The sequence below is a fragment of the Lolium perenne genome, chromosome 2, assembly GCF_019359855.2.
Source record: "Lolium perenne isolate Kyuss_39 chromosome 2, Kyuss_2.0, whole genome shotgun sequence".
Taxonomy (NCBI): domain Eukaryota; kingdom Viridiplantae; phylum Streptophyta; class Magnoliopsida; order Poales; family Poaceae; genus Lolium; species Lolium perenne.
Genome location: NC_067245.2, coordinates 52,874,751 through 52,898,115, shown reverse-complemented (window position 1 = coordinate 52,898,115; position 23,365 = coordinate 52,874,751). Strand labels below are relative to the sequence as shown.

The following is a 23,365-nucleotide window of genomic DNA, read 5'->3' as shown; positions in this document are numbered from 1 at the left end:
TTTAGATCCTGCAACTGCATCTTTTTGTTTCTTGTTTACACTAGTAAGGCATAATGGAAAACAACAAAAATATGAGAGATCTTTATGAACTTTATCTTGAATTAGGACATGATGTGTTTGAAGAGAGAATTAAAAAACCCATGGAACTTTATATGCATGCTAATGGGAATGTTATTAATATGAATGCTTTGAACACTATTGTTGCTAATGCTATGGAAAATTCTAAGCTTGGGGAAGCTGGTTTTGATGAGCATGATCTTTTTAGTCCCCCAAGCATTGAGGAGAAAATTTACTTTGATGATACTTTACCTCCCATATATGATGATTATAATGATAGTGGTCTTTTGGTGCCGCCTACTATGGAGAGTACATTTTATGATGATTATACTATGCCTCCTACACTTGATGAGAATAATAATGATAGCTACTTTGTTGAATTTGCTCCCACTACAACTAATAAAATTGATTGTGCTTATGTGGAGAGTAATAATTTTATGCATGAGACTCATGATAAGAATGCTTTATGTGATAGTTATATTGTAGAGTTTGTTCATGTTGCTACTGAAAAATTTTATGAGAGAGGAAAATATGGTTGTAAAAATTTTCATGTTACTAAAACACCTCTCTATGTGCTGAAATTTTTGAAGCTACACTTGTTTTATCTTTCTATGCTTGTTACATTATGCCTCTTGAACTTGTTTATTTACAATATTCCTTTTCATAGGAAGCATGTTAGACTTAAATGTGTTTTGAATTTGCCTCTTGATGCTCTCTTTTGCTTCAAATACAATTTCTTGCGAGTGCATCATTAAAACTGCTGAGCCCATCTTAATGGCTAAAAAGAAAGAACTTCTTGGGAGATAACCCATGTGTTATTTTGCTACAGTACTTTGTTTTATATTTGTGTCTTGGAAGTTGTTTACTACTGTAGCAACCTCTCCTTATCTTAGTTTTGTGTTTTGTTGTGCCAAGTAAAGTCGTTGATAGTAAGGTTCATACTAGATTTGGATTACTGCGCAGAAACAGATTTCTTTGCTGTCACGAATCTGGGCAAAATTCTCTGTCGGTAACTCAGAAAATTATGCCAATTTACGTGAGTGATCCTCAGATATGTACGCAACTTTCATTCAATTTGAGCATTTTCATTTGAGCAAGTCTGTTGCCTCAATAAAATTCGTCTTTACGGACTGTTCTGTTTTGACAGATTCTGCCTTTTATTTCGCATTGCCTGATTTGATATGTTCGATGGATATTTCGATTCCATTGACTTTCAGTAGCTTTGAGCAATGTCCAGAAGTGTTAAGAATGATTGTGTCACCTCTGAACATGTGAGTTTTTGATTATGCACTAACCCTCTAATGAGCTGTTTTGAGTTTGGTGTGGAGGAAGTTTTCAAGGGTCAAGAGAGGAGGATGATATGCTACGATCAAGAAGAGCGAAAAGTCTAAGCTTGGGGATGCCCCGGTGGTTCATCCCTGCATATTTAAAGAAGACTCAAGCGTCTAAGCTTGGGGATGCCCAAGGCATCTCCTTCTTCATCGACAAATTATCAGGTTCCTTCTCTTGAAACTATATTTTTATTCGGCCACATCTTATGTGCTTTACTTGGAGCGTCTGTTTGCTTTTGTTTTTTGTTTTTGTTTGAATAAATGCTTGTGTGGGAGAGAGACACGCTCTGCTGGTTCATAGGAACACATGTGTTCTTAGCTTTTAATGTTCATGGCGAAGGTTGAAACTGCTTCGTTAAATTATTATATGGTTGGAAACGGGAAATGCTACATGTAGTAATTGGTAGAATGTCTTGGATAATTTGATACTTGGCAATTGTTGTGCTCATGTTTAAGCTCTTGCATCATATACTTTGCACCTATTAGTGAAGAATACATAGAGCTTGCTAAAATTTGGTTTGCATAATTGGTCTCTCTAAGGTCTAGATAATTTCTAGTATTGAGTTTGAACAACAAGGAAGACGGTGTAGAGTCTTATAATGTTTACAATATGACTTTTATGTGAGTTTTGCTGCACCGCTTCATCCTTGTGTTTGTTTCAAATAGCCTTGCTAGCCTAAGCCTTGTATCGAGAGGGAATACTTCTCATGCATCCAAAATCCTTGAGCCAACCACTATGCCATTTGTGTCCACCATACCTACCTACTACATGGTATTTCTCTGCCATTCCAAAGTAAATTGCTTGAGTGCTACCTTTAAATTTTCATTCTTCACCTTTGCAATATATAGCTCATGGGACAAATAGCCTAAAAACTATTGTGGCATTGAATATGTACTTATGCACTTTATCTCTTATTAAGTTGCTCGTTGTGCGATAACCATGTTCACTGGGGACGCCATCAACTACCTTTTGTTGAATTTCATGTGAGTTGCTATGCATGTTCGTCTTGTCTGAAGTAAGAGCGATCTACCCCGTTATGGTTGGAGCATGCATATTGTTAGAGAAGAACATTGGGCCGCTAACTAAAGCCATGATCCATGGTGGAAGTTTCAGTTTTGGACATATATCCTCAATCTCAAATGAGAAAAATAATTGTTGCTACATGCTTATGCATAAAAGAGGAGTCCATTATCTGTTGTCTATGTTGTCCCGGTATGGATGTCTAAGTTGAGAATAATCAATAGCGAGAAATCCAATGCGAGCTTTCTCCTTAGACCTTTGTACAGGCGGCATAGAGGTACCCCATTGTGACACTTGGTTAAAACATGTGCATTGCGATGATCCGGTAGTCCAAGCTAATTAGGACAAGGTGCGGGCACTATTAGTATACTATGCATGAGGCTTGCAACTTGTAAGATATAATTTACATGATACATATGCTTTATTACTACCGTTGACAAAATTGTTTCTTGTTTTCAAAATCAAAGCTCTAGCACAAATATAGCAATCGATGCTTTCCTCTTTGAAGGACCATTCTTTTACTTTTATGTTGAGTCAGTTCACCTATTTCTCTCCACCTCAAGAAGCAAACACTTGTGTGAACTGTGCATTGATTCCTACATACTTGCATATTGCACTTGTTATATTACTCTATGTTGACAATATCCATGAGATGTACATGTTATAAGTTGAAAGCAACCGCTGAAACTTAATCTTCCTTTGTGTTGCTTCAATGCCTCTACTTTGAATTATTGCTTTATGAGTTAACTCTTATGCAAGACTTATTGATGCTTGTCTTTGAATACTATTCATGAAAAGTCTTTGCTATATGATTCATTTGTTTACTCATGTCATTTACCATTGCTTTGATCGCTGCATTCATTACATATGCTTACAATAGTATGATCAAGGTTATGATGGCATGTCACTCCAGAAATTATCTTTGTTTATCGTTTACCTGCTCGGGACGAGCAGGAACTAAGCTTGGGGATGCTGATACGTCTCCGACGTATCGATAATTTCTTATGTTCCATGCCACATTATTGATGATATCTACATGTTTTATGCACACTTTATGTCATAATTATGCATTTTCTGGAACTAACCTATTGACGAGATGCCAAAGGGCCAGTTGCTGTTTTCTGCTGTTTTTGGTTTCAGAAATCCTAGTAAGGAAATATTCTCGGAATCGGACGAAATCAACGCCGAAGATCTTAGAATCCCCGGAAGCATCCAGAACACCCGAGAGTCGCCAGAGGGGGGCCACAGGCCCACCAGACCATAGGCCGGCGCGGCCTAGGGGTGGCCCGCGCCCCCTATGGTGTCGTTGCCTCGTTGACCTTCTGACGCCGCCTCTTCGCCTATTTAAGGGTCCTCGACCTAAAACTTCGAGACGAAAAAGCCACGGTACGAGAAACCTTCCAAAGCCGCCGCCATCGCGAAGCCAAGATCTGGGAGACAGGACTCTCTGTTCCGGCACGCCGCCGGGATGGGGAAGTGCCCCCGGAAGGCTTCTCCATCGACACCACCGCCATCTTCATCAACGCTGTTGTCTCCCATGAGGAGGCAGTAGTTCTCCATCGAGGCTCGGGGCTGTACCGGTAGCTATGTGGTTCATCTCTCTCCTATGTACTTCAATACAATAATCTCATGAGCTACCTTACATGATTGAGATTCATATGATGATGCTTGTAATCTAGATGTCGTTATGCTAGTCAAGTGAATTTTACTTATGTGATCTCCGGAGACTCCTTGTCCCACGTGTGTAAAGGTGACAGTGTGTGCACCGTGTGGGTCTCTTAGGCTATATTTCACAGAATACTTATTCACTGTTATGAATGGCATAGTGAAGTGCTTATTTATATCTCTTTATGATTGCAATGTGTTTTGTATCACAATTTATCTGTGTGCTACTCTAGTGATGTTATTAAAGTAGTTTTATTCCTCCTGCACGGTGTAAAGGTGACAGTGTGTGCATCCGTGTTAGTACTTGGAGTATGCTATGATCGTGATCTCTTGTAGATTGTGAAGTTAACTATTGCTATGATAGTATTGATGTGATCTATTCCTCCTACATAGTGTGAAGGTGACAGTGTGCATGCTATGTTAGTACTTGGTTTAGTTGTGTTGATCTGTCATGCACTCTAAGGTTATTTAAATATGAACATTGAATATTGTGGAGCTTGTTAACTCTGACATTGAGGGTTCGTGTAATCCTACGCAATAGTGTTCATCATCCAACAAGAGTGTAGAGTATGCATTTATCTATTCTGTTATGTGATCAATGTTGAGAGTGTCCACTAGTGAAAGTATGATCCCTAGGCCTTGTTCCTAAATACTGCTATCGCTGCTTGTTTACTGTTTTACTGCGTTACTACTGCTTGTTTACTGTCCTGGGCAAAGCACTTTTCTGGTGCCGTTGCTACTGCTTATATATATTCATACCACCTGTATTTCACTATCTCTTCGCCGAACTAGTGCACCTATTAGGTGTGTTGGGGACACAAGAGACTTCTTGCTTTGTGGTTACAGGGTTGCATGAGAGGGATATCTTTGACCTCTTCCTCCCTGAGTTCGATAAACCTTGGGTGATCCACTTAAGGGAAAACTTGCTGCTGTTCTACAAACCTCTGCTCTTGGAGGCCCAACACTGTCTACAGGAAAAGGAGGGGGCGTAGACATCAAATACCCGTGTTAACCATAAGATCCGGAGTGGGACGGAGTAGTCAAAAGTGTTTCCACCTCTCGTTCATCAACGGATGCGCTTTACCGTAGACACTTGTATCTGTCAGGGCAAGCGGTTGGCTGGCGAAGCCTTAAGTCCCCACGGCATAGTCCGTAGACACTTGTCGCTCGAAAAGCAAGCGGTTGGCTGGGGAGGCCTTAAGTCCCCACGGTATTGCGGTCTATGATGGGCTGCAGCTACCGGCGAAGGGGTTTGGTTAACGAGTCCCAAACTGTTGTCGTGGTCGGGGTCCACCCGTGAGTGGGAATAATGGGACCGGCGAGGACCCAGGGTCGGGGCATGCAACAAAGGGTGGGTGTTCGAGGTAGCGGAGGAACATGATTGACTAGACCTTATACCGGGCCTCACACCGAAGGAAGTGTGGACGGGAAAGCTGCCCGGTTGGCACCAAGGTTAAGATCTCTTATGGGTAAAGCAACACACCTCTGCAGAGTGTAAAGAACTGTGACCTGTCACTCCCTGTTCCGGGATAAGGAACTGCGAACGCGGCCGGAAAGGAGCTCCATGAAGTTCTAGTAAACCGGTGAAGGCGGACGGACATAGCTCTTTGAATAAAAGCAATCTCTTGAAGAAATGTTTATAAAAACTTGCATTGGTATTAGACTTTCTGGTCTAATATCGTAGCTAGAGCATTAAACACCTCTTATCTATAATGAACTTGTTGAGTACGCTCGTACTCATACCACTCTTAAATCCCATGCTTAGATTGTCTGAATCGTCTGGAGGAGGACTACGACAACAATGAAGGAGCCGAGATCATCGGCTATGAAGAACCAGACCTCTCTGGAGGTATCGAAGGCGTAGACTACCTCATCGTCTACGGATCCGGGGAGGCTTCCGGAGGAGATCAAGCCTGAACATCTCGAGTAGTAGTAGTAGCCGAGCAGCCCGAACCCTTAGTATTTAGCTGCTCGAGGAAATAAATTTATAACTTAATGAGACTCTTATATTGTAAGCTAAGTTGGGTTCGCCTCGAACCCAGGAGTATTCCTCTTAGGACCCAAGAGGAGCTCCGAAACGACATGTGTATGATATTTGTAATAATAAATGAATGAGTTATGGACCTGCTATGTTCTGTTGTACTACTCTGAGGGATATAATATTTGCGGAATGGTACTTCGTGAATGTTATATCAACGACTGGCATACTACAACATGCAGTGGTATGCAGGGTCACCACATTCTGGCCCAGCAAGAAAAAGGCCTAGAGCGATCGAACAGTCTGATACCGCTCGTCCACCGCTTCCGCGCCAGGCCGCCGCCGAGGAGTGAGGTGGACACCCGCTGGTCCTCTCCCCGCCGGCGGTGTCTGTGACCTTGCAACGGCGCTGGGCTCCGTCGGACCGGACACCGGAAGGCAGACGAAACAATGGAGGCTTGCGCAGCCACTCCAGTTCGCCGCCCTGCCGACCCGTCCTCCCCAACCCCGTCGCCCTCATCGCTGCGCCAGTGGCGGCCGGCGGCGCAGCGCAATCTGCGCAACCAGTGGTCGCGCATGCTCGCCGCCAAGGCCCGTTGGCTGGCCACCGCCGCCGCCGGACTCTCCCACGCCTCCGCGGTCGTCAACACCCACCTCTCCCGCAGGTAGTCCCCCGCTCTCTTGCTGTGTGTCTCCCCGGCGCTTGTGTTTCCGGGGTTCAGTTCAGTCACTAGTTTCTGACGCCGCCTTGGGCTTGTCAGTTACATGTCTGGGATGGATTTGGGGGTGCTCAAGGACATGCCGGGGATCCGCGACAGGGCGAGCGCCAAGTTGGCACACAAGGAGGTAGCTACACTTTCGCCTGGAACTCAGCTAATCCTCTCTTTAGCAAGCATGGCCCCCGGTTTAATTTCTTGTTGGTATCCTCATCTTCATTTGGCTGGTTCAGGTGCAATGCCGCGAGATGCTTCTGTCAACCTACAAGGAGATGGTAATGCTGATACAAAGACCGTGTTTGTTCAGGTTCTTTTGTTTTAGTCAGGACCCCATAGGGCATGAAAGGTTGTTTGATTCGATGTTCTCCTTTTTTTTCCTGGTACTAGGTCCTTGCCATGTCCGACTTGGTTAAAGCTTCTCGCGCCATGCGGTGTTTTTCAAAATTATCTTCCAGTAGCCCACTAGTCCGGTTTACCGACTCCCAAGATGATTTCAGTGATTCAGGGGATGGTGGAGGAGCTCCAGTATTCAAATGGATCTCCATCTCAGAATTCGGTGGGTTGCTCATTTTATTTTATTTTATGCAAAACAGGATTCATAACTTCTGTTTACTTTTAGGAATTGAACAAATTATGCATAGTTTGCATAATCGCTGCAACTTAGTCGGAAAGTCAAGTGAGTGTTATACAGTTAGCAAATAAACTGTAAGTTATCATATAGTTTCAGTGTAGATCAATTTAAATTAGTAAATATCTAGTTTCTGATGTCCAATTTCCTTTCTGAAATAGCTACCCAAGATTCAGATCTGCACATGAACCTATGCTGCCCGGCTGTTGCTAGTCCAGCAAGATACAATTTTGTTTGTACTAATTTAGTTTTATTTATGAATTTATGTTAGAGGATCTTGCTCAAGAGCTTGTTCAGATGTTTGCTTCGGAGTTACAGTTGAAGGTACTATCATCATATTATTTTATGAGATGGTGATGCTTGTTGATCTCAGAAACAGTTAGTGCATTCGATCCTGCTATGTTTTCCGCTTGTGCAGTTAGGAATTGCTTCTTTTTACGTGCCTGCTTTCTCCGTTCTTTGGGGAATTCCTTACAGTGGAAATCACTTTCAATGTAGAGACTAATTGTCTTGGAATTCCTATCGATCAACCTAAAGGAAGGTCCAGATCCTTCACTAGAATGGTCAGATGAGCTATATGACGGGAAATTGCACAAATTTCTAATTACTGAGCTTCGGTCTGGAGACAGTTGCCCATTGCCTGAAAACTGGAGGGCTGATGTCTTGCAGGCACGGCTACCTGACCATACTCCAGCGCATAAGGTTTTGCAGGTATGGGTCTAATTTGGCCAAATTGTTGCATTGATTCCATACATTAGAACTCTACTGTCTCTGTCCTGGTGCTTATGTCTTTAATTGTCTGTTATTTGATAGACTTTTAAGCACTAACTTGGCTCATGTAAAGGATGAAAGCCCATCTTTGGATTATGTCAAACGTGTTATCCTATGTCAGCATGCTATCTAACAAGGGTTGTTTCTTGTTAATTGCTTGTTTAACAGGTTTATTTAACCTCTTGGCTTGCTAATGTGAATATCAAGATGAGTAGGTAATTGCTTTATTGACAGATTTTGGGTATTATAGACTAAGAATATCTGAATTTGCAGCCTGAATTTCGAAAATTAATCTGTATCATATAACTTTGGTGTTAGTATTGATGGCTTGATTTATTTCAGAATTGAAAAAATATTCGAGCTTGTTGGGGAAGAGATGCAAACCAGACTGTGTTGAAGATTTTGATGCATATGCAATGACTTGTCGTCCTTTAAGCCGTTTCTTTTCCTTAATGGAAGTCCTGAATGCTAAAATCTCAGCCTATGTCATCTTTCTCTTGTATTACCCTGTTGTTATTCTTGAAGTTCCCGGTATGTATTAAAGATTTACTAAGTTGGTCAGCCAAAGAAAGGTTAGGACCAGAGCAACATCATCTTAACCTACAAAGTATAAACTCGAAATATCTGGGAGAGAAACCAAATTGGAATCACTATCCGAGTTGATACAATACATCTCTTTGTTCTTATTTTGAGTGTTGCCACCTCGTCCGTTTCCATCAATAACTTTGCTCCAGCTACAAATTTCAAGCTACTCATGCAAGAGCAACTTATTAGTACACCGGTCCACCGTCCACTATTTTGCCCAAGCGTTAATGCTTGCATTTCCTTATGACTGGAGGAGCACAAGAGGACCCCCAAGCTCTTCTAAACGACCACTTCACGAGTCCAGGTAAATATAGTTAGGTCAACAATAAGCTAGTTTGGAAATTCATCCCAGGGGCAGAAAGAAGAGCTATCCTAAGAAGAAAAATGTAATTGACATCATGAGTCAGAGTGTGCAAGAATTAAACATCAATAAGTGCTAGTCAAAGATTTTCAGAGATGCAATGCAGTATAAGTCTGTCTACATAGTCAAATGTTTGCTTTATTAGAAGATTATTAGCACATCCCACAATGATAAAAATGCGTTGCAAGGATAGCGCTGTTTATCTAGGACAACCTGATCGAGTTATTGGCTTCATATTCAAACCTCTGAGCAGACTTCCTGTCAACTTGTGATGCACCAGAAACTACCATCTCATTTGGTTCAAGCATCTTTCCAGTTGTACTGCCTGGATCAATATCCACATGAACCATTGCTTGCACTTGATGCGGGGAGAGAAATTTTGCTGTTGGAGGTTCGAAGGTGCTGGGCTTCCATGAACCCAATGCCACTACCATTAGTACTACTACTGTTGTGAGAAGTATTCGTAGTGTGGGATCCCAATAAAGCCGCACTTATAGTTTATTTTGTGTTTTCTAGTCAAATTTTGGCCCTAATTTTGAACTAGAAAATATAAAATGAAGTGAAAGTGAGACTTTGGTGGGTTCCCAGTTGACACATTACTGAAAGTTAGCTGCAGGGTTCTCTCCCTGCCTAGAATTCATGATACCTTGCTGATGCAACTGTGCTATGGATGAGTTCCTATCTGAAGAGTGCTTGTGCAGAAATTTATTCCCTATGTGGGTACAGTAGCCCAATGGAATCAAAATTTGTCATCTCGGAAGAGGTTAACCCTGCATCACTGTCTAGAGCTTGTTTTGTCTCTTGACTATGTGACTTGGCAGAACTTGTGGTAGCATCAGGTGGCGACAGTATGCATGTTTTATGTAATGCGGCCACTTCTTCACTTGGTGGACAACACAATAGATAGCAATGTAGCTTCTGAAATGCTTATTCAATCTTTCTTGCATAGTTTTGGGCTAAGACTAGCGCCACCGTCCCAACGCCAGTTAATTTCAGATCATTTATGGTGTAATGTTCATAGCAAGCAACGTGGACACTCGGCAAGGGCAGAACACCAGGGAAATAAACTTCCACTTCTACGGTTCTACCCACCACTTTATCACTTGCTCATACAAGCTCGCAACAAACTACATAAAATATATTATACTAGAAAGTAAATTTATTGAACATTATGGAAACTAGAAATACACACCACACAATAGCAAGATCCAGACAATCCAAGGGAATTCAACACAATAGTACTACTAAAATCACAACACATAAACTGCTTCCATCACAAACTGCAGCAGACCGGCGGAGTCGCGGAGAGAGCACCCGACAGCTAGACTAGCTGACGCCAATGCAGCCGGCCAGTCCGACCGCCGCGTCGCAAAGGTGTGCGCACGCTTCGCAGAGGCTTGCCTCGACCTGGCATTTGGCACAGGCGCCGGAAGCTTACTAAGTGGGGTTTGGCCTTTGGGTTTAGGGTTTCTTGCCTTCGCTCGTAAAGCTAGGGAGCGAGATCCGAGAGAGGGGGAGAGTGACCGAGTGAGAGAGAGAGAGAAGAGGTGCTCTTCCTATTATGTGCTTCAGTTTTCTGCGTTAAGGCATCTCCAGCCGCGTCTTCCAAGCCGTTCTCAAAGGGATTTGGAACGGTCCGAAAGTTTGGTAGGGTGAACTCATAGCCATATATGATTGTTTAAATATAACCAGGGGCAAATGCCCCTCCCCTATATCTGTATTGTAAAAAATAAGTTTTATATGTTGTTAAAGGATTTCAATCAAGACGATTTTATCTCATAACTCAAGGTAAAAGTTGTTTATTTGAATTGCAATATTATTGACAAACACAAGTTTATAGCAACATGTTCAAATAGAAGCGGAATCGTAGCAAGTAGCAATAGTGAAGCTTTAATTCTATCGAATCCTAAGCAATGAAAAAGCTCTAGCTTCTTTTTAAAAATATTTCTTACTTTCGGCAAGACTTTGAATATCCCTCTCCATGTTGCACACTCATAAGAAACAAATCTATCAAATTTTGAAGTTTGTTATGTTATAATTTATGATATTTACCGCAGTTTCAAAAATGTGACATCTATCTTTACCATGGCCTTGCTGGTTTTTTAAAAGGTTATCAAATCTGTGAAATGACCCTCACCTGGTTCTAAAGGTGATGAGATATGATGGTATACTTCTTTTTTATTTAAAATAATGAATATACACATAGTACAATGACAATTATGTCCCTTATTATTCTTCAATGGAAACATAGATAACATATTTATGACCACAAGGAACTTAAAGAAAATAATCCTGGTGTATAATTGAGAAAAGTAAACTAAATATAAACTAAAATTCCCCTTCCTTACACTTCTCCAATTTTATTGTGGTATGCACATTACTGACTTGGGATGTAAAAATATAACTGTAGCACATTGATGGTGTGATCCCATCGTCACGGTCATTTGCGCCAAACATTCATGTCCTGCCAATAGCTCTTATCGAGAGGTCTTCCATGTACTCATAGATGAAGATGTTGGACACACAAATCCATCATCAGCTTGTCTCTCTCTTTTCTCCATCACTCACCGCCACCCGGGCCAGGAAACGGCCTAGATCTAGCCAGTCCTCACTAGCATTACGTGTATCATTGTTCTTGACAAAAAGCAATAACTGGAGAGGCTCTATAAGATACTGATGGCTATTTACCTTAGCTATGAGAACTCATTCACCAAACAGATGAAACTGATGAATTTTTTATCCAACCTCAAGTTATATTGCAGAGTGACCGTGATGGACAAGAGCATTTGATTCGTTAACAAATAATGCTAGTTATGATCCCATACAGAATTCGAAATGGAGCTCTTCCAGTCTTCATATACCAGCTATATAGGCTAAGCATTCATATATTCTCAAATTCCTAAAGTTCAGTTCTCCTCTCTTCCTTTGCTGGCAGCTCTAAGTATTAGAAAATCAAATGTGGTCATTCACCAGAAGAAAATTTCAATTCGAACTTACCTCTACAACATGATATTTTAATATATGTCTGCAACCATAGCTTACATCTTCATTAAATTTCCCGATAGAGTTATACAAACAAAGGAGTGAAGCTTATACCGATGGATATGGCATTCAAAAATTACGTAGGACAATGCGCTTGACTTCTGTTACTTGGCAGGACTTCCTAAGGCCATATGTAACAAAGGAATGCCATAATAAGGTTAAGAACACATGCCCACAGAATAAAAGACACCGTAAGGAAATATAACACGATAAGAGGAGGGTTCCTTCTTTGACCTTCTGATAAGTTTCTCTTGATGGTTTTTCATGCTAACACATAGTAACGGAGGGGAACTGTAACTAAAAGCGATACTCCAGGCAGGGCAAATATAAGGATTATTAAGTGTTGCTTCTCTTGATTCCCTATTTGGAGGTCCATGTTGCCTTCATAGCTGAAAATTTGCAATGAGGAAATTAAGCTTAGATTATATTATGGTAAGCTAGCTAAGTAACTGTCCATGAAAATTGGGGAAATTGGATGGTATCATGATTTCTAGAACTTAAGAAAAGCCAGACTTATTTGTCTAGCATCAAGGTTTCAGTAGCAAGTAATTTCGGCCCAGGCCCAGCAAGAGAAAGGCCTACAGCGATCCAGGGCAGAGCCTTCGAACAGAAAGTCCGATACCGCTCGTCCGCCTCGTACGGGAGAATGACTTATAACCCCCCTCGTTGGTGTGCAAGGGCAAAAGAAGCCCCCTTCTTCGTTGCTCTCCCTCTCAGCCCCTTTTTACTGTCATGAGTTATTATTAGACTTCTAATTATCTGTACCTTTCCAATTTTTATAGAAATGACTAAAGTGCCCCTCCTCTTTTTCTTCAGATTGCACACGACACGGAAGGAGCAACCCGTGCTCGTTCATTCGCTCCCCAGTCCCCATACCCGTTCGTGACCGAGCCGCCACAGAGAGCGCCCGTCCCCGTCGCCCGCCTCTGCTCCGCCTCGTCGCCCGCCTCTGCTCCGCCTCGTCGCCCGCCTCTGCTCCGCCGTCTCCCCACGCCCGCCGCCCTCCAGGACCTCCCCCAAGGCAAGGCAAGCTTCTCCCCTTCTCTTGTGTTGGCTGGATTTTGCTAGTTTGGTGTGGTTGATCTGGTTTGTTGAAACCCTAGATGTGGACTGGAGATTGATATGGGGATTTGAGGGGTTCTGGATTGACAAAGGGGTATGATGGATCTGCAAAGGTAACATCATATTCCCCGATTTTTTCTGGATGTATGCATGTGTTTTTGGTGTCCAATATTTGTGGCAAATTTCTGAATTTTTGATGTGTATTATTGAAGGGACATGTCTACGTGTATGCATGAATCTAGTAAATCCAGTGTGACTAACCTAACCACGGGAGCTACTTCGGCCAATGATGGGGACGAAAATCCTGTTCCTATTATTGATTGGTCTTCTCTTGTGATTGAACCTGCTAATGAGGGGGACGAAAATGCTGGGGAGGAAAAGGGGATCCCGGATGAAAAGCCGGTGGATGAGCACGCCATGTTTGCTCTGTTTGGTTTTAAAACAGAGGAGAATGTGCGAGCTGCTGATGTGAAGCCAAATATTCCTATTCCTAATTATGGCCTACATGATTGTGAGGGTGCTGATATGTTTGTCGATGATAAGGCTCCAAATGAGCCACTTATTGTGTGGGACGAACGGCACCCGCATATGGATGTTGGGACGCCATATCCTAATATGGTTGCATTTAGAAAGGCCATAAAACAATTTGCTATCAATGGGGAGTTTGAATATGGCACTAAAAAAAATGAGCCAGAGAGGTTTCGGGCGTTTTGTAAAGGTAAATCCCAAAAAGATGAACCTTGCAAATGGGCCCTAACCGCTAATTGGCAGCGAGATGCAAAGTGTGTCATGGTAATGATATTTTCGTTTTGTATTGTATTATTTTTTTGCTCCATTTGTTGGTAATGGTAATAACTTATAAATCTGTACCTTTTGTGCTGTAGGTTGTGAAGCATCAAACACAACATATTTGCAGCTCAACAAGTGGAAAAGTGACAAATATGACATCCCAATCTTGGGTGGCTGATAAGGCAAAGGCTATTCTGAAGAAAGATCCCACCTTAAGTGCTGTGAAGTTACTTAAAGAGCTGGAAGAAGAACATCATGTCACACTTTGCTATCGCACGGTGTGGAAAGGCAAACAAAAGGCTGCAACCAGCTTATATGGGAGTTGAGAAGAAAGTTTCAGGAGTCTGTACAACTACAAGGCGGAGATAGAGTTGAGGTCTCCGGGAAGCATTGTAGAGATTGATACAACCACAGTTGCAGCTCTGAAGCCTTGCATAGATGGGTTCTTAAATGGGTGTAGGCCATATATTAGCATAGATTCAACTCACTTGAATGGCAAATGGAATGGTCAGTTAGCTGTAGTCACTGCTTTAGATGGTCACAATTGGATGTTTCTGGTGGCATATGGGTTTATTGAGTCTGAAAATGGAGATAATTGGGCTTGGTTCATGAATCAATTGAAGAAGGCAATAGGGGACCTACCGGTATTGGCTGTTTGCACCGATGCTTGCAAGGGTCTTGAAAATGCTATCAAAAGGGTCTTTCCTGAAGCCGAGCAGCGTGAGTGCTTTAGGCACATGTACCACAATTTCCAGAAATATTTCCATGGTGATGTCTTTGGAAGGTTGTGGCCTGCTGCTCGGGCATATAGATTGGAGGTATATCAACATCACATGGCCAAGGTGTATGCGGCTTCCGATAAGGTATTGCCTTACCTAAGCAATTACCATAATCTGTTATGGATGAGGTGCATGTTTAACCCTCAAATCAAGTGTGACTACATCAATAACAATTTGGCCGAGTGTTTTAATGCTTGGGTGAAAGATATCAAGGACTTACCGATTGTTCAGCTAGCGGACAAAATTAGAGAGATGATTATGGAGCTATTTAGGAAGAGGAGAATGATTGGAGAAAGATTTGTAGGTCTAATTCTGCCATTTGTCATACATCAACTAAATGCAAAGACTAGAGGACTAGGACATCTCAAGGCCAAAGCATCAGCTGATTGGAGTGCGGAAGTGACCAATATTAACAAAGATGGTGAAAGGCATGTGGTGAAAACACTCACACATGAGTGTACTTGTCTCCAATGGCAGCACACAGGCAAGCCTTGTGACCATGCACTTGCCTTCATAAATGTTCTGCAAGCTCGGAACTTTGTCAACATGGAGGATTACGTACATGAGTACTACTCAGTTAGCAGATTCAGGGCAGCCTATGAAGGTGCAATTGAGCCCCTTACAGACAAGAATCAGTGGCCACAAGTAGATACTGGATTTGTCTTGCGTCCACCAATTCCAACAAGCAAGAAAGCTGCTGGAAGAACAAGGAAACAAAGGATAAAGGCTTGGTGGGAAGGTGGTACAAGGAAGGGGGCTCTCAACAAATGCAAAAGATGTGGCGAGCTTGGGCATAGAGAATCTGGCTGTCCTAATAATGGAACAAAGAAAAGGTAAAAATCACACTTGTTGCTCTCTTTTTAGTTCTAACACCTTGGATCTTTTACATGCAAATCATTCTAATTGCTCATTTTTGTAGGAACGGAAAGGGGAAAAAGAACATGTCGCCATGGTTTGATGTTTCCGTGAGCAACTTAGTCCCGTCTACACCAACAAAGAACCAAGCTGCTGCTACAACTAGCAGCCCGGGACCGACCACAAGGAGCCAAGCTGCTGCTGCTACAACTAGCAGCCCAGGACCTGTGACAAGGAGCCAATCTGCTGCTTCTACACCACTGAAATCTCCTCCAGCAAAAGGAAAGAAGATGACTCCAAAGAAGCGGAAATCAAGTGACCTGTGAACTTGTTGTGCCTTTGAAGAACTCCTTTATTTGTTCAGAACTTGGTTGTGTACGTGAGAGACATTCTCATGTTTATTTTGTTGTCATGCATGAACTACTTTAAATTCTTGTTGAACAATCAGTTTGTGAGACTGTGAAACTATCAGTTTGTGAACCTATGATATTGTTGTCAGTTTGTGAGTCATATTATGTTGTGAAACTATATATTTGCTGTCAGTTTGTGAGTATTTATATGTTCTGAAACTACATATTTGCTGTCAATTTGGAGGTGCACATATTGCAGCAGAATTATAGCCTTTTTTTCAATTGAAACAGCAACACGTTTCAGTTATTTACTTGGGCAACATATTGCAGGGGTAGTTCTGTCTATTCATGTGCCATTTTAGTGTTTATATGCTGACATTTCTGTTAAAGAAGCAAAAGGGGGACATCAGCAACTGAAACGTGAACTGGGGGGCTGAGAGGGAGAGCAACGAAGAAGGGGGCTTCTTTTGCCCTTGCACACCAACGCGGGGGGGGGGGGGGGGGTTATAAGTCATTCTCCCGCCTCGTACCCCGGCTCTGCTGCCGGTCCACCGCTTCCGCGCCCGGCCGCCGCCGAACTGGTCGACCTTAGCTCGCCAGCTGGTCCTCTCCCCGCCAGCGGTGCTTGCAACGGCGCTGGGCTCGGTCAGGCTAGACTGCAGAAGCGCCAGCGGCACGCCGCACGCGGACGAAGCAATGGAGGCGTGCATAGCCACTCCAGTTCGCCGCCCTGCCGACCCGTCCCCGTCCTCCCCAACCCCGTCGCCCTCGTCGCTGCGCCAGTGGCGGCCGGCAGCGCAGCGCAACCTGCGCAACCAGTGGTCGCGCATGCTCGCCGCCAAGGCCCGGTGGCTGGCCGCCGCCGCCGACGGACGCTCGCACGCATCCGCGCTCGTCAACGCCCACCTCTCCCGCAGGTAGTCCCCCGCTCTCTCGCTCTGCGTCTCGGCCGCGCTTGGGTTTTCCGAGGTTCAGACACCACTTTCTGACGCCGCCTTGGGATTGTCAGTTACATGTCCGGGATGGATTTGGGGGTGCTCAAGGACATGCCGGGGATCCGCGACAGGGCGAGCGCCAAGTTGGCTCACAAGGAGGTAGCTACACTTTCGGCTGGAACTCAGCCCATCCTCTCTTTTGCAAGCATGGTCCCGGGTTTAAGTTCTTGTTGGTATCCTCATTTTCGTTTCTTTTGGCTGGTTCAGGTGCAATGCTGCGAGATGCTTCTATCAACCTACAAAGAGATGGTAATGCTGATACAAAGACCGTGTTTGTTCAGGTCCTTTTATTTTTATTCAGGACCCCATAGGGCATGACTGGTTGTTTGATTCGATGTTCTCCATTTTTTTTTTGCCTGGAACTAGGTCCTTGCCATGTCCGACTTGGTTAAAGCTTCACGAGCCATGCGGTGTTTTTCCAAAATATCTTCCAGTAGCCCACTAGTCCGGTTTACTGACTCCCAAGATGATTTGCGTGATTCAGGGGATGGTGGAGGAGCTCCAGTATTCAAATCGATATCCATCTCAGAATTCGGTGGGCTGCTCATTTATTTTCATGCAAAACAGGATTCATAACTTCTGTTTCCTTTCGCGAAAAACTTCGATTTCCTTTTGATTAGACATGATAGTGATTGCTTTAAAGAGATTCAGAAAGCTGCGTTCTCAAATACTTGGATTCAGAAAGACTAATGTTCTTTCGTTCCTTTGTGTTAGGCGTGGCAGAAATGCATTCTTGATGTATGATTCAGGAGTTCAACGAATTATGTATAGTTTGCGTAATTGCTGCAACTTAGTCAGAAAGTCGAGTGAGTGTTATATAGTTAGAAAATAAACTGTAAGTTATCATATAGTTTCAGTGTAGAACTGTCACATCAGATCAAGTTAAATTAGTAAATATCTAGTTTCTGATGTCGAATTTCCTTTCTGAAATAGCTACTCAAGATTCAGATCTGCACATGAGACCTATGCTGCTCGGCTGGTCCTAATCCAGCAAGATACAGTTTTGTTTGTTGTACTAATTTATTTTTATTTATGAATTTATGTCAGAGGATCTTGCTCAAGAGCTTGTTCAGATGTTTGCTTCGGAGTTACAGTTGAAGGTATTATCATCATATTATTTGATGAGATGGTGATGCTTGTTGATCTCAGAAACAGTTAGTGCATTCGATCATGCTATGGTTTCTGCTTGTGCAGTTAGGAATTGCTTCTTTTTACGTGCCCGCTTTCTCCCGTTCTTTGCGGAATTCCTTACAGTGGAAATCACTTTCAATGTAGAGACTGATTGTCTTGGAATTTCTGTCGATCAACCTAAAGGAAGGTCCAGATCCTTCACTAGAATGGTCAGATGAGCTATATGACGGGGAATTGCACAAATTTCTGATTACTGAGCTTCGGTCTGGAGACAGTTGCCCATTGCCTGAAAACTGGAGGGCTGATGTCTTGCAGGCACGGCTACCTGACCATACTCCAGCGCATGAGGTTTTGCAGGTATGGGTCTAATTTGGCCAAATTGTTGCATTGATTCCATACATTAGAACTCTACTGTCTCTATCCTGGTGCTTATGTCTTTAATTGTCTGTTATTTGATAGACTTATAAGCACTAACTTGGCTGATGTAAAGGATGAAAGGCCATCTTTGGATTAGGTCAAACGTGTTATCCTATGTCAGCTTGCTATCTAACAAGGGTTCTATCTTGTTAATTGCTTGTTTTACAGGTTTATTTAACCTCTTGGCTTGATAATGTGAATATCAAGATGAGTAAGTAATTGCTTTATTGACAGCTTTTGGCTATTATAGACTAAGAATATCAGAATTTGCACACTGAATTTCAAAAATTAATCGGTATCATATAACTTTGCTGTTAGTATTGATGACTTGATTTATTTCAGAATTGAAAAAATATTCGAGCTTGTTGGGGAAGAGATGCAAACCAGAGTATGTTGAAGATTTTGATGCATATGAAATGACCTGTCATCCTTTAAGCCGTTTCTTTTCCTTAATGGAAGTCCTGAAGGCTAAAACCTCAGCCTATGTGATCTTTCTCTTGTATTACAATGTTGTTATTCTTGAAGTGCCCGCTATGTATTAAAGATTTACTAAGTTGGTCAGCCAAAGAAAGGTTAGGACCATAGCAACATCACCATAACCTACAAAGTACAAACTCGAAGTATCTGGGAGAGAAACCAAATTGGAATCACTATCCGAGTTGTTACTATACATCTCTCTGTTCTTATTTTGAGTGGTGCCACCTCGTCCGTGTCCAACACTAATCTTTCCATCACTAACTTTGCTCCAGCTAAACATTTCAAGCTACTCATACAAGAGAATCTTATTAGTACACCGGTCTACTATTTCGCCCAAGCGTTAATGCTTCCATTTCCTTGTGATTGGGGGAGCACAAGAGAACCCTCAAGCTCTTCTAAACGATCACTTCACGAGTCCAGGTAAATATAGATAGGTCAACAATAAGGTAGTTTTGAAATTCATACTAGGGACAGAAAGAAGAGCTATCCTAAGAAGAAAATCATAGTTGACGTCATGAGTCAGAGTGCACAAGGAATTAAAGATCAACAAGTGCTAGTGAAATATTTTTGGAAATGCAATGCAGTATAAATTTGTCTACATATTGAAATGTTTGTTTAATTAGATTACTAGCACATCCCACATAGATAAAAATTGGCTACAAGGATACCGCTGTTTATCTATGGATGACCTGATCGAGTTATTGGCTTCATATTCAAACCTCTGAGCAGATTTCCTGTCAATTTGTGATGCATCAGAAACTACCATCTCATTTGGTTCAAGCATCTTTCCAGTTGTACTGCCTGGATCAATATCCACATGACCCATTGCTTGCACTTGATGCTGGGGAGAACTTTTTTGCTGTTGGAGGTTCGAAGGTGCTGGGCTTCCATGAACCCAATGCCACTAACATTAGTGCCACTATTGTTGTGAAAAACATTCGTAGACTGAAAGTTATAGTTGCACGTGGGATCGCAATAAAGTCGCACTTATAGTTCCCTAATTTTGAACTAGAAAATACAAAATGAACTGTAAGTGAGACTTTGGTGGGTTCCCAGTTAACACCTTACGGAAAGTTAGCTGCAGGGTTCTCTCCCTGCCTAGGATACAACATACCTTGTTGATGCAAGTGCGCTAAGGATGAAGCGGGAATGGCAAAGTTTTCATCTGAAGAGTGCTTCTGCAGAAATTGATTCCCCTTGTGGGTACAGTAGCTCCAGCAGAATCAAAATTTGTCATCTCAGAAGAGGTTAACACTGCATCACTGTCTAGAACTTCTTTTGTCTCTTGACTATGTGATTTGGCAGAAATTGTGGTAGCATCAGGTGGGCGTTGATGCCATCTAACCTTGTTCTCTGAGCCCCATAAGTTGGACTCTGAAGCGTTATTTGGAAACACCTTAGGCTGGAGAATATCGGGTTTAATCTTGTTAGATTGGATACTGTTGTTGAGCTGCCTTGTTGAGGGGTGGGTACAGAACCAAGTCTGATGTCAAGCACATGATTGCTAACCTGAACTTACAACAACCAAGCCTTTCAGTCCCAAACAAGTTGGGGTAGGCTAGAGTTGAAACCCATAAGATCTCGAAGCCAAGTCATGGTTCCAGAACGTGGATAGCTAACTTCCACGCACCCCTATCCATGGCTAAATCTTTATCGATATTCCAAACCTTCAGGTCTCTCTTAACGGACTCCTCCCATGTCAAGTTTGGTCTACCACGACCCCTCTTAACATTCTCATCATGCTTTATCCGTCCGCTATGCACTGGCGCTTCCGGAGGCCTCCGTTGGATATGTCCAAACCATCTAAGACGATGTTGGACCAGCTTCTCTTCAATCGGTGCTACCCCAACTCTCTCCCGTATATCGTCGTTCTGTACTCGATCCTTTCTTGTGTGGCCGCATATCCATCTCAACATGCGCATCTCTGCTACACTTAACTGTTGGATATGTTGTCTCTTCGTTGGCCAACACTCAGCGCCATACAACATCGCAGGTCGGATAGCTGTCCTATAAAACCTGTCTTTTAGCTTTTGTGGCACTCTCTTGTCACAGAGTACGCCAGAAGCTTGGCGCCACTTCATCCAACCAGCCTTGATTCGGTGGCCCACATCTTCATCGATATCGCCATCCTTCTGCAACATGGACCCCAAATATCGAAAAGTGTCTCTCTCCGGTACCACCTGCCCATCAAGGCTAACCTCTCCCTCCTCGTGCCTAGTAGAACTGAAACTGCACCTCATGTATTCAGTTTTAGTTCTACTAAGCCTAAAACCTTTCGATTCGAGAGTTCGCCTCCACAACTCTAACTTTCTATTAACCCCTGTTCGGCTATCATCGACTAGCACCACATCATCCGCAAAGAGCATACACCATGGGATGTCTCCTTGTATATCCCTTGTGACCTCATCTATCACCAAATCAAAAAGATAAGGGCTCAAAGCTGACCCTTGGTGTAGCCCTATTCTAATTGGAAAGTCATCAGTGTCGCCATCGCTTGTTCGAACACTTGTCACAACATTATCATACATATACTTGGTGTAGCCCTATTCTAATTGCTAACCTGAACTTAACTAGGGAAAATGCCCAGCTGGCTGTCAAGTACTACCCGTTTCTAAAGTTTGAAATGGTGTTAGTGATGATGAACTTGTAGTATGAGCAGGTGATAAATACTGGGGAGCAGTGGAAGATATCAATCTGTCCCTGGTGTTATTTCCTTGCCGAGCGTTCAGGTTGCTTGAACATTAGTGTGACTAGACCAGAAATGATATGAAGTTGAGTGTCGTTGGGACGCCTTAAACCAAAACCTTGACTCATTTGCTGGCAGCAAGGTCACTTGCTGTCCATGGCTTTCCATGAGTATTGCATTCTGGTCTCCTGGCTGCGGTCAATTGTTCTTGGCTCTGTTTTTCTTCGTAGTGATTCTGAGGACCCCTAAGTTTGACCAACAACTATCTGATGCTGATTAAGATTTATTGTTGGCTTGCTTGAGTCCATCATACTACTAACACCTTTGCCACCAGAACTGTTCTTTGGCATTTGCAAAGTGCTTATATCAGGCTTCATCTGCTGGACTAGATTCACACTACCTCCACTTGGCTTCCAAAAGTTCCCATCACTGTTAAACACGTTTTTGGGTATTGGTGGTGTGTTGTCCAACGCTTTTCCATCGTTTTGGCTATTACCGGATTGTTGGTTGATATTATGATCAACAAAACTTTGTCGTTGTGACATCCAAAATCCATGTATACCCTGATGAATAATGAATGATTTACTGGCATTTCTGCATATTATATTTGTGCCTCATTACGAGATGGTGCCCTAGCAAATTGACTGCAAGAAACCTTGACACCAGGTTGATTCCAATTTTTTAAGAGATGGTTATTCCTAATCATATAGATCATAATATTCCATCTAGAAGTGTTTAAGCTTTACTTATGCTCCTATATATTTTGTGTGATAGTTTCTCTCCATTTCTATCAAATCATCATGGTAAAAGCCCACAATCCATGTATGCCACTTAAGCAGTATAGGAACCCGAAACATCAATCAACAATTTTTTGTACCACATGGTATTATGTACTTCAGTCATGGCTAGTTCTTTCAGCAATTTTTAGTAGAAAATTCATGCTTGTGTTTCGTTATGATGATCCTCACAGACAGAATGTATGTTTTATGTAATGCGGCCACTTCTTCATAAGGTGGACAACGCAACATATAGTAATGCAGCTTCTGACATGCTTATTCAATCTTTTTGCACAGTTTTGGGTTAAGACTAGCGTCACCATCCCAGCTGACACTTAATTTCAGGTCATTTATGGTCTAATGTTCATCGCAAGTAACCTGGACACTCAGCAAGGGCAGAACACCAGGGACATAAACCTTCCACTGCTACCCACTATTTTATCACCTGCTCATACAAGCTCACTACAAACACCACTACATAAACTATATTCTAGTAAGTTGATGTGTTCTTAATTGAGATGCGCCCAATGAGATTATTGACTTGGTCCGTGTATACTATGATCGAGTTTACATATTTGTGATGGTAATTTGTTTGGTTTGGAACATGATTGGCTGGTACTGCTGATTAATGCGGGAGAAGTAAGTAATGTTTCACATTGAAGAATCAAGAACACCGAGTAGGGAGAAAAGTAGAAGCTACGAATCCAGGGAACGAGCTGTTAGCATGTTACCAAACCAAACAGAGTAAAACCCTGACATTCCTCTTCTTAAGGGAAAAAATGCGTATATAACATGAGCATCCAATATATTTCATGCCACAGTAAACAAGTAAATTTCATGTTTCTTACCCAGTAGTTGGCATCTCGTGACAACATAAGAGTACAGAACATTAC

The 23,365-nt window shown here is 42.5% G+C and overlaps 3 protein-coding genes across 3 annotated transcripts; all 3 read left to right on the top strand.

Moving 5' to 3' along the window:
* Positions 1 to 6,502: 6,502 nt before the first annotated feature.
* Positions 6,503 to 8,837, top strand: LOC127332609 (uncharacterized). Its single transcript, XM_051358930.2, has 8 exons — positions 6,503 to 6,717; positions 6,814 to 6,898; positions 7,002 to 7,043; positions 7,156 to 7,324; positions 7,668 to 7,720; positions 7,895 to 8,107; positions 8,336 to 8,382; positions 8,510 to 8,837. Exons 1-8 carry the CDS (start codon positions 6,503 to 6,505, stop codon positions 8,562 to 8,564), a joined length of 879 nt encoding a protein of 292 aa, XP_051214890.2. The 3' UTR covers positions 8,565 to 8,837.
* A 4,797-nt stretch (positions 8,838 to 13,634) lies between these two features.
* LOC127332606 (uncharacterized) lies at positions 13,635 to 16,150 on the top strand. The gene is made up of 4 exons (XM_051358926.2): positions 13,635 to 13,935; positions 14,102 to 14,176; positions 14,334 to 15,618; positions 15,705 to 16,150. The coding sequence occupies exons 1-4, from the start codon at positions 13,635 to 13,637 to the stop codon at positions 15,964 to 15,966; spliced, it is 1,923 nt and encodes a 640-aa protein (XP_051214886.2). The 3' UTR covers positions 15,967 to 16,150.
* A 384-nt stretch (positions 16,151 to 16,534) lies between these two features.
* LOC127332608 (uncharacterized) lies at positions 16,535 to 18,590 on the top strand. The gene is made up of 7 exons (XM_071825337.1): positions 16,535 to 16,907; positions 17,000 to 17,084; positions 17,193 to 17,234; positions 17,352 to 17,520; positions 18,033 to 18,085; positions 18,261 to 18,473; positions 18,576 to 18,590. The coding sequence occupies exons 1-7, from the start codon at positions 16,687 to 16,689 to the stop codon at positions 18,588 to 18,590; spliced, it is 798 nt and encodes a 265-aa protein (XP_071681438.1). The 5' UTR covers positions 16,535 to 16,686.
* The last annotated feature ends 4,775 nt before the right edge of the window (positions 18,591 to 23,365 follow it).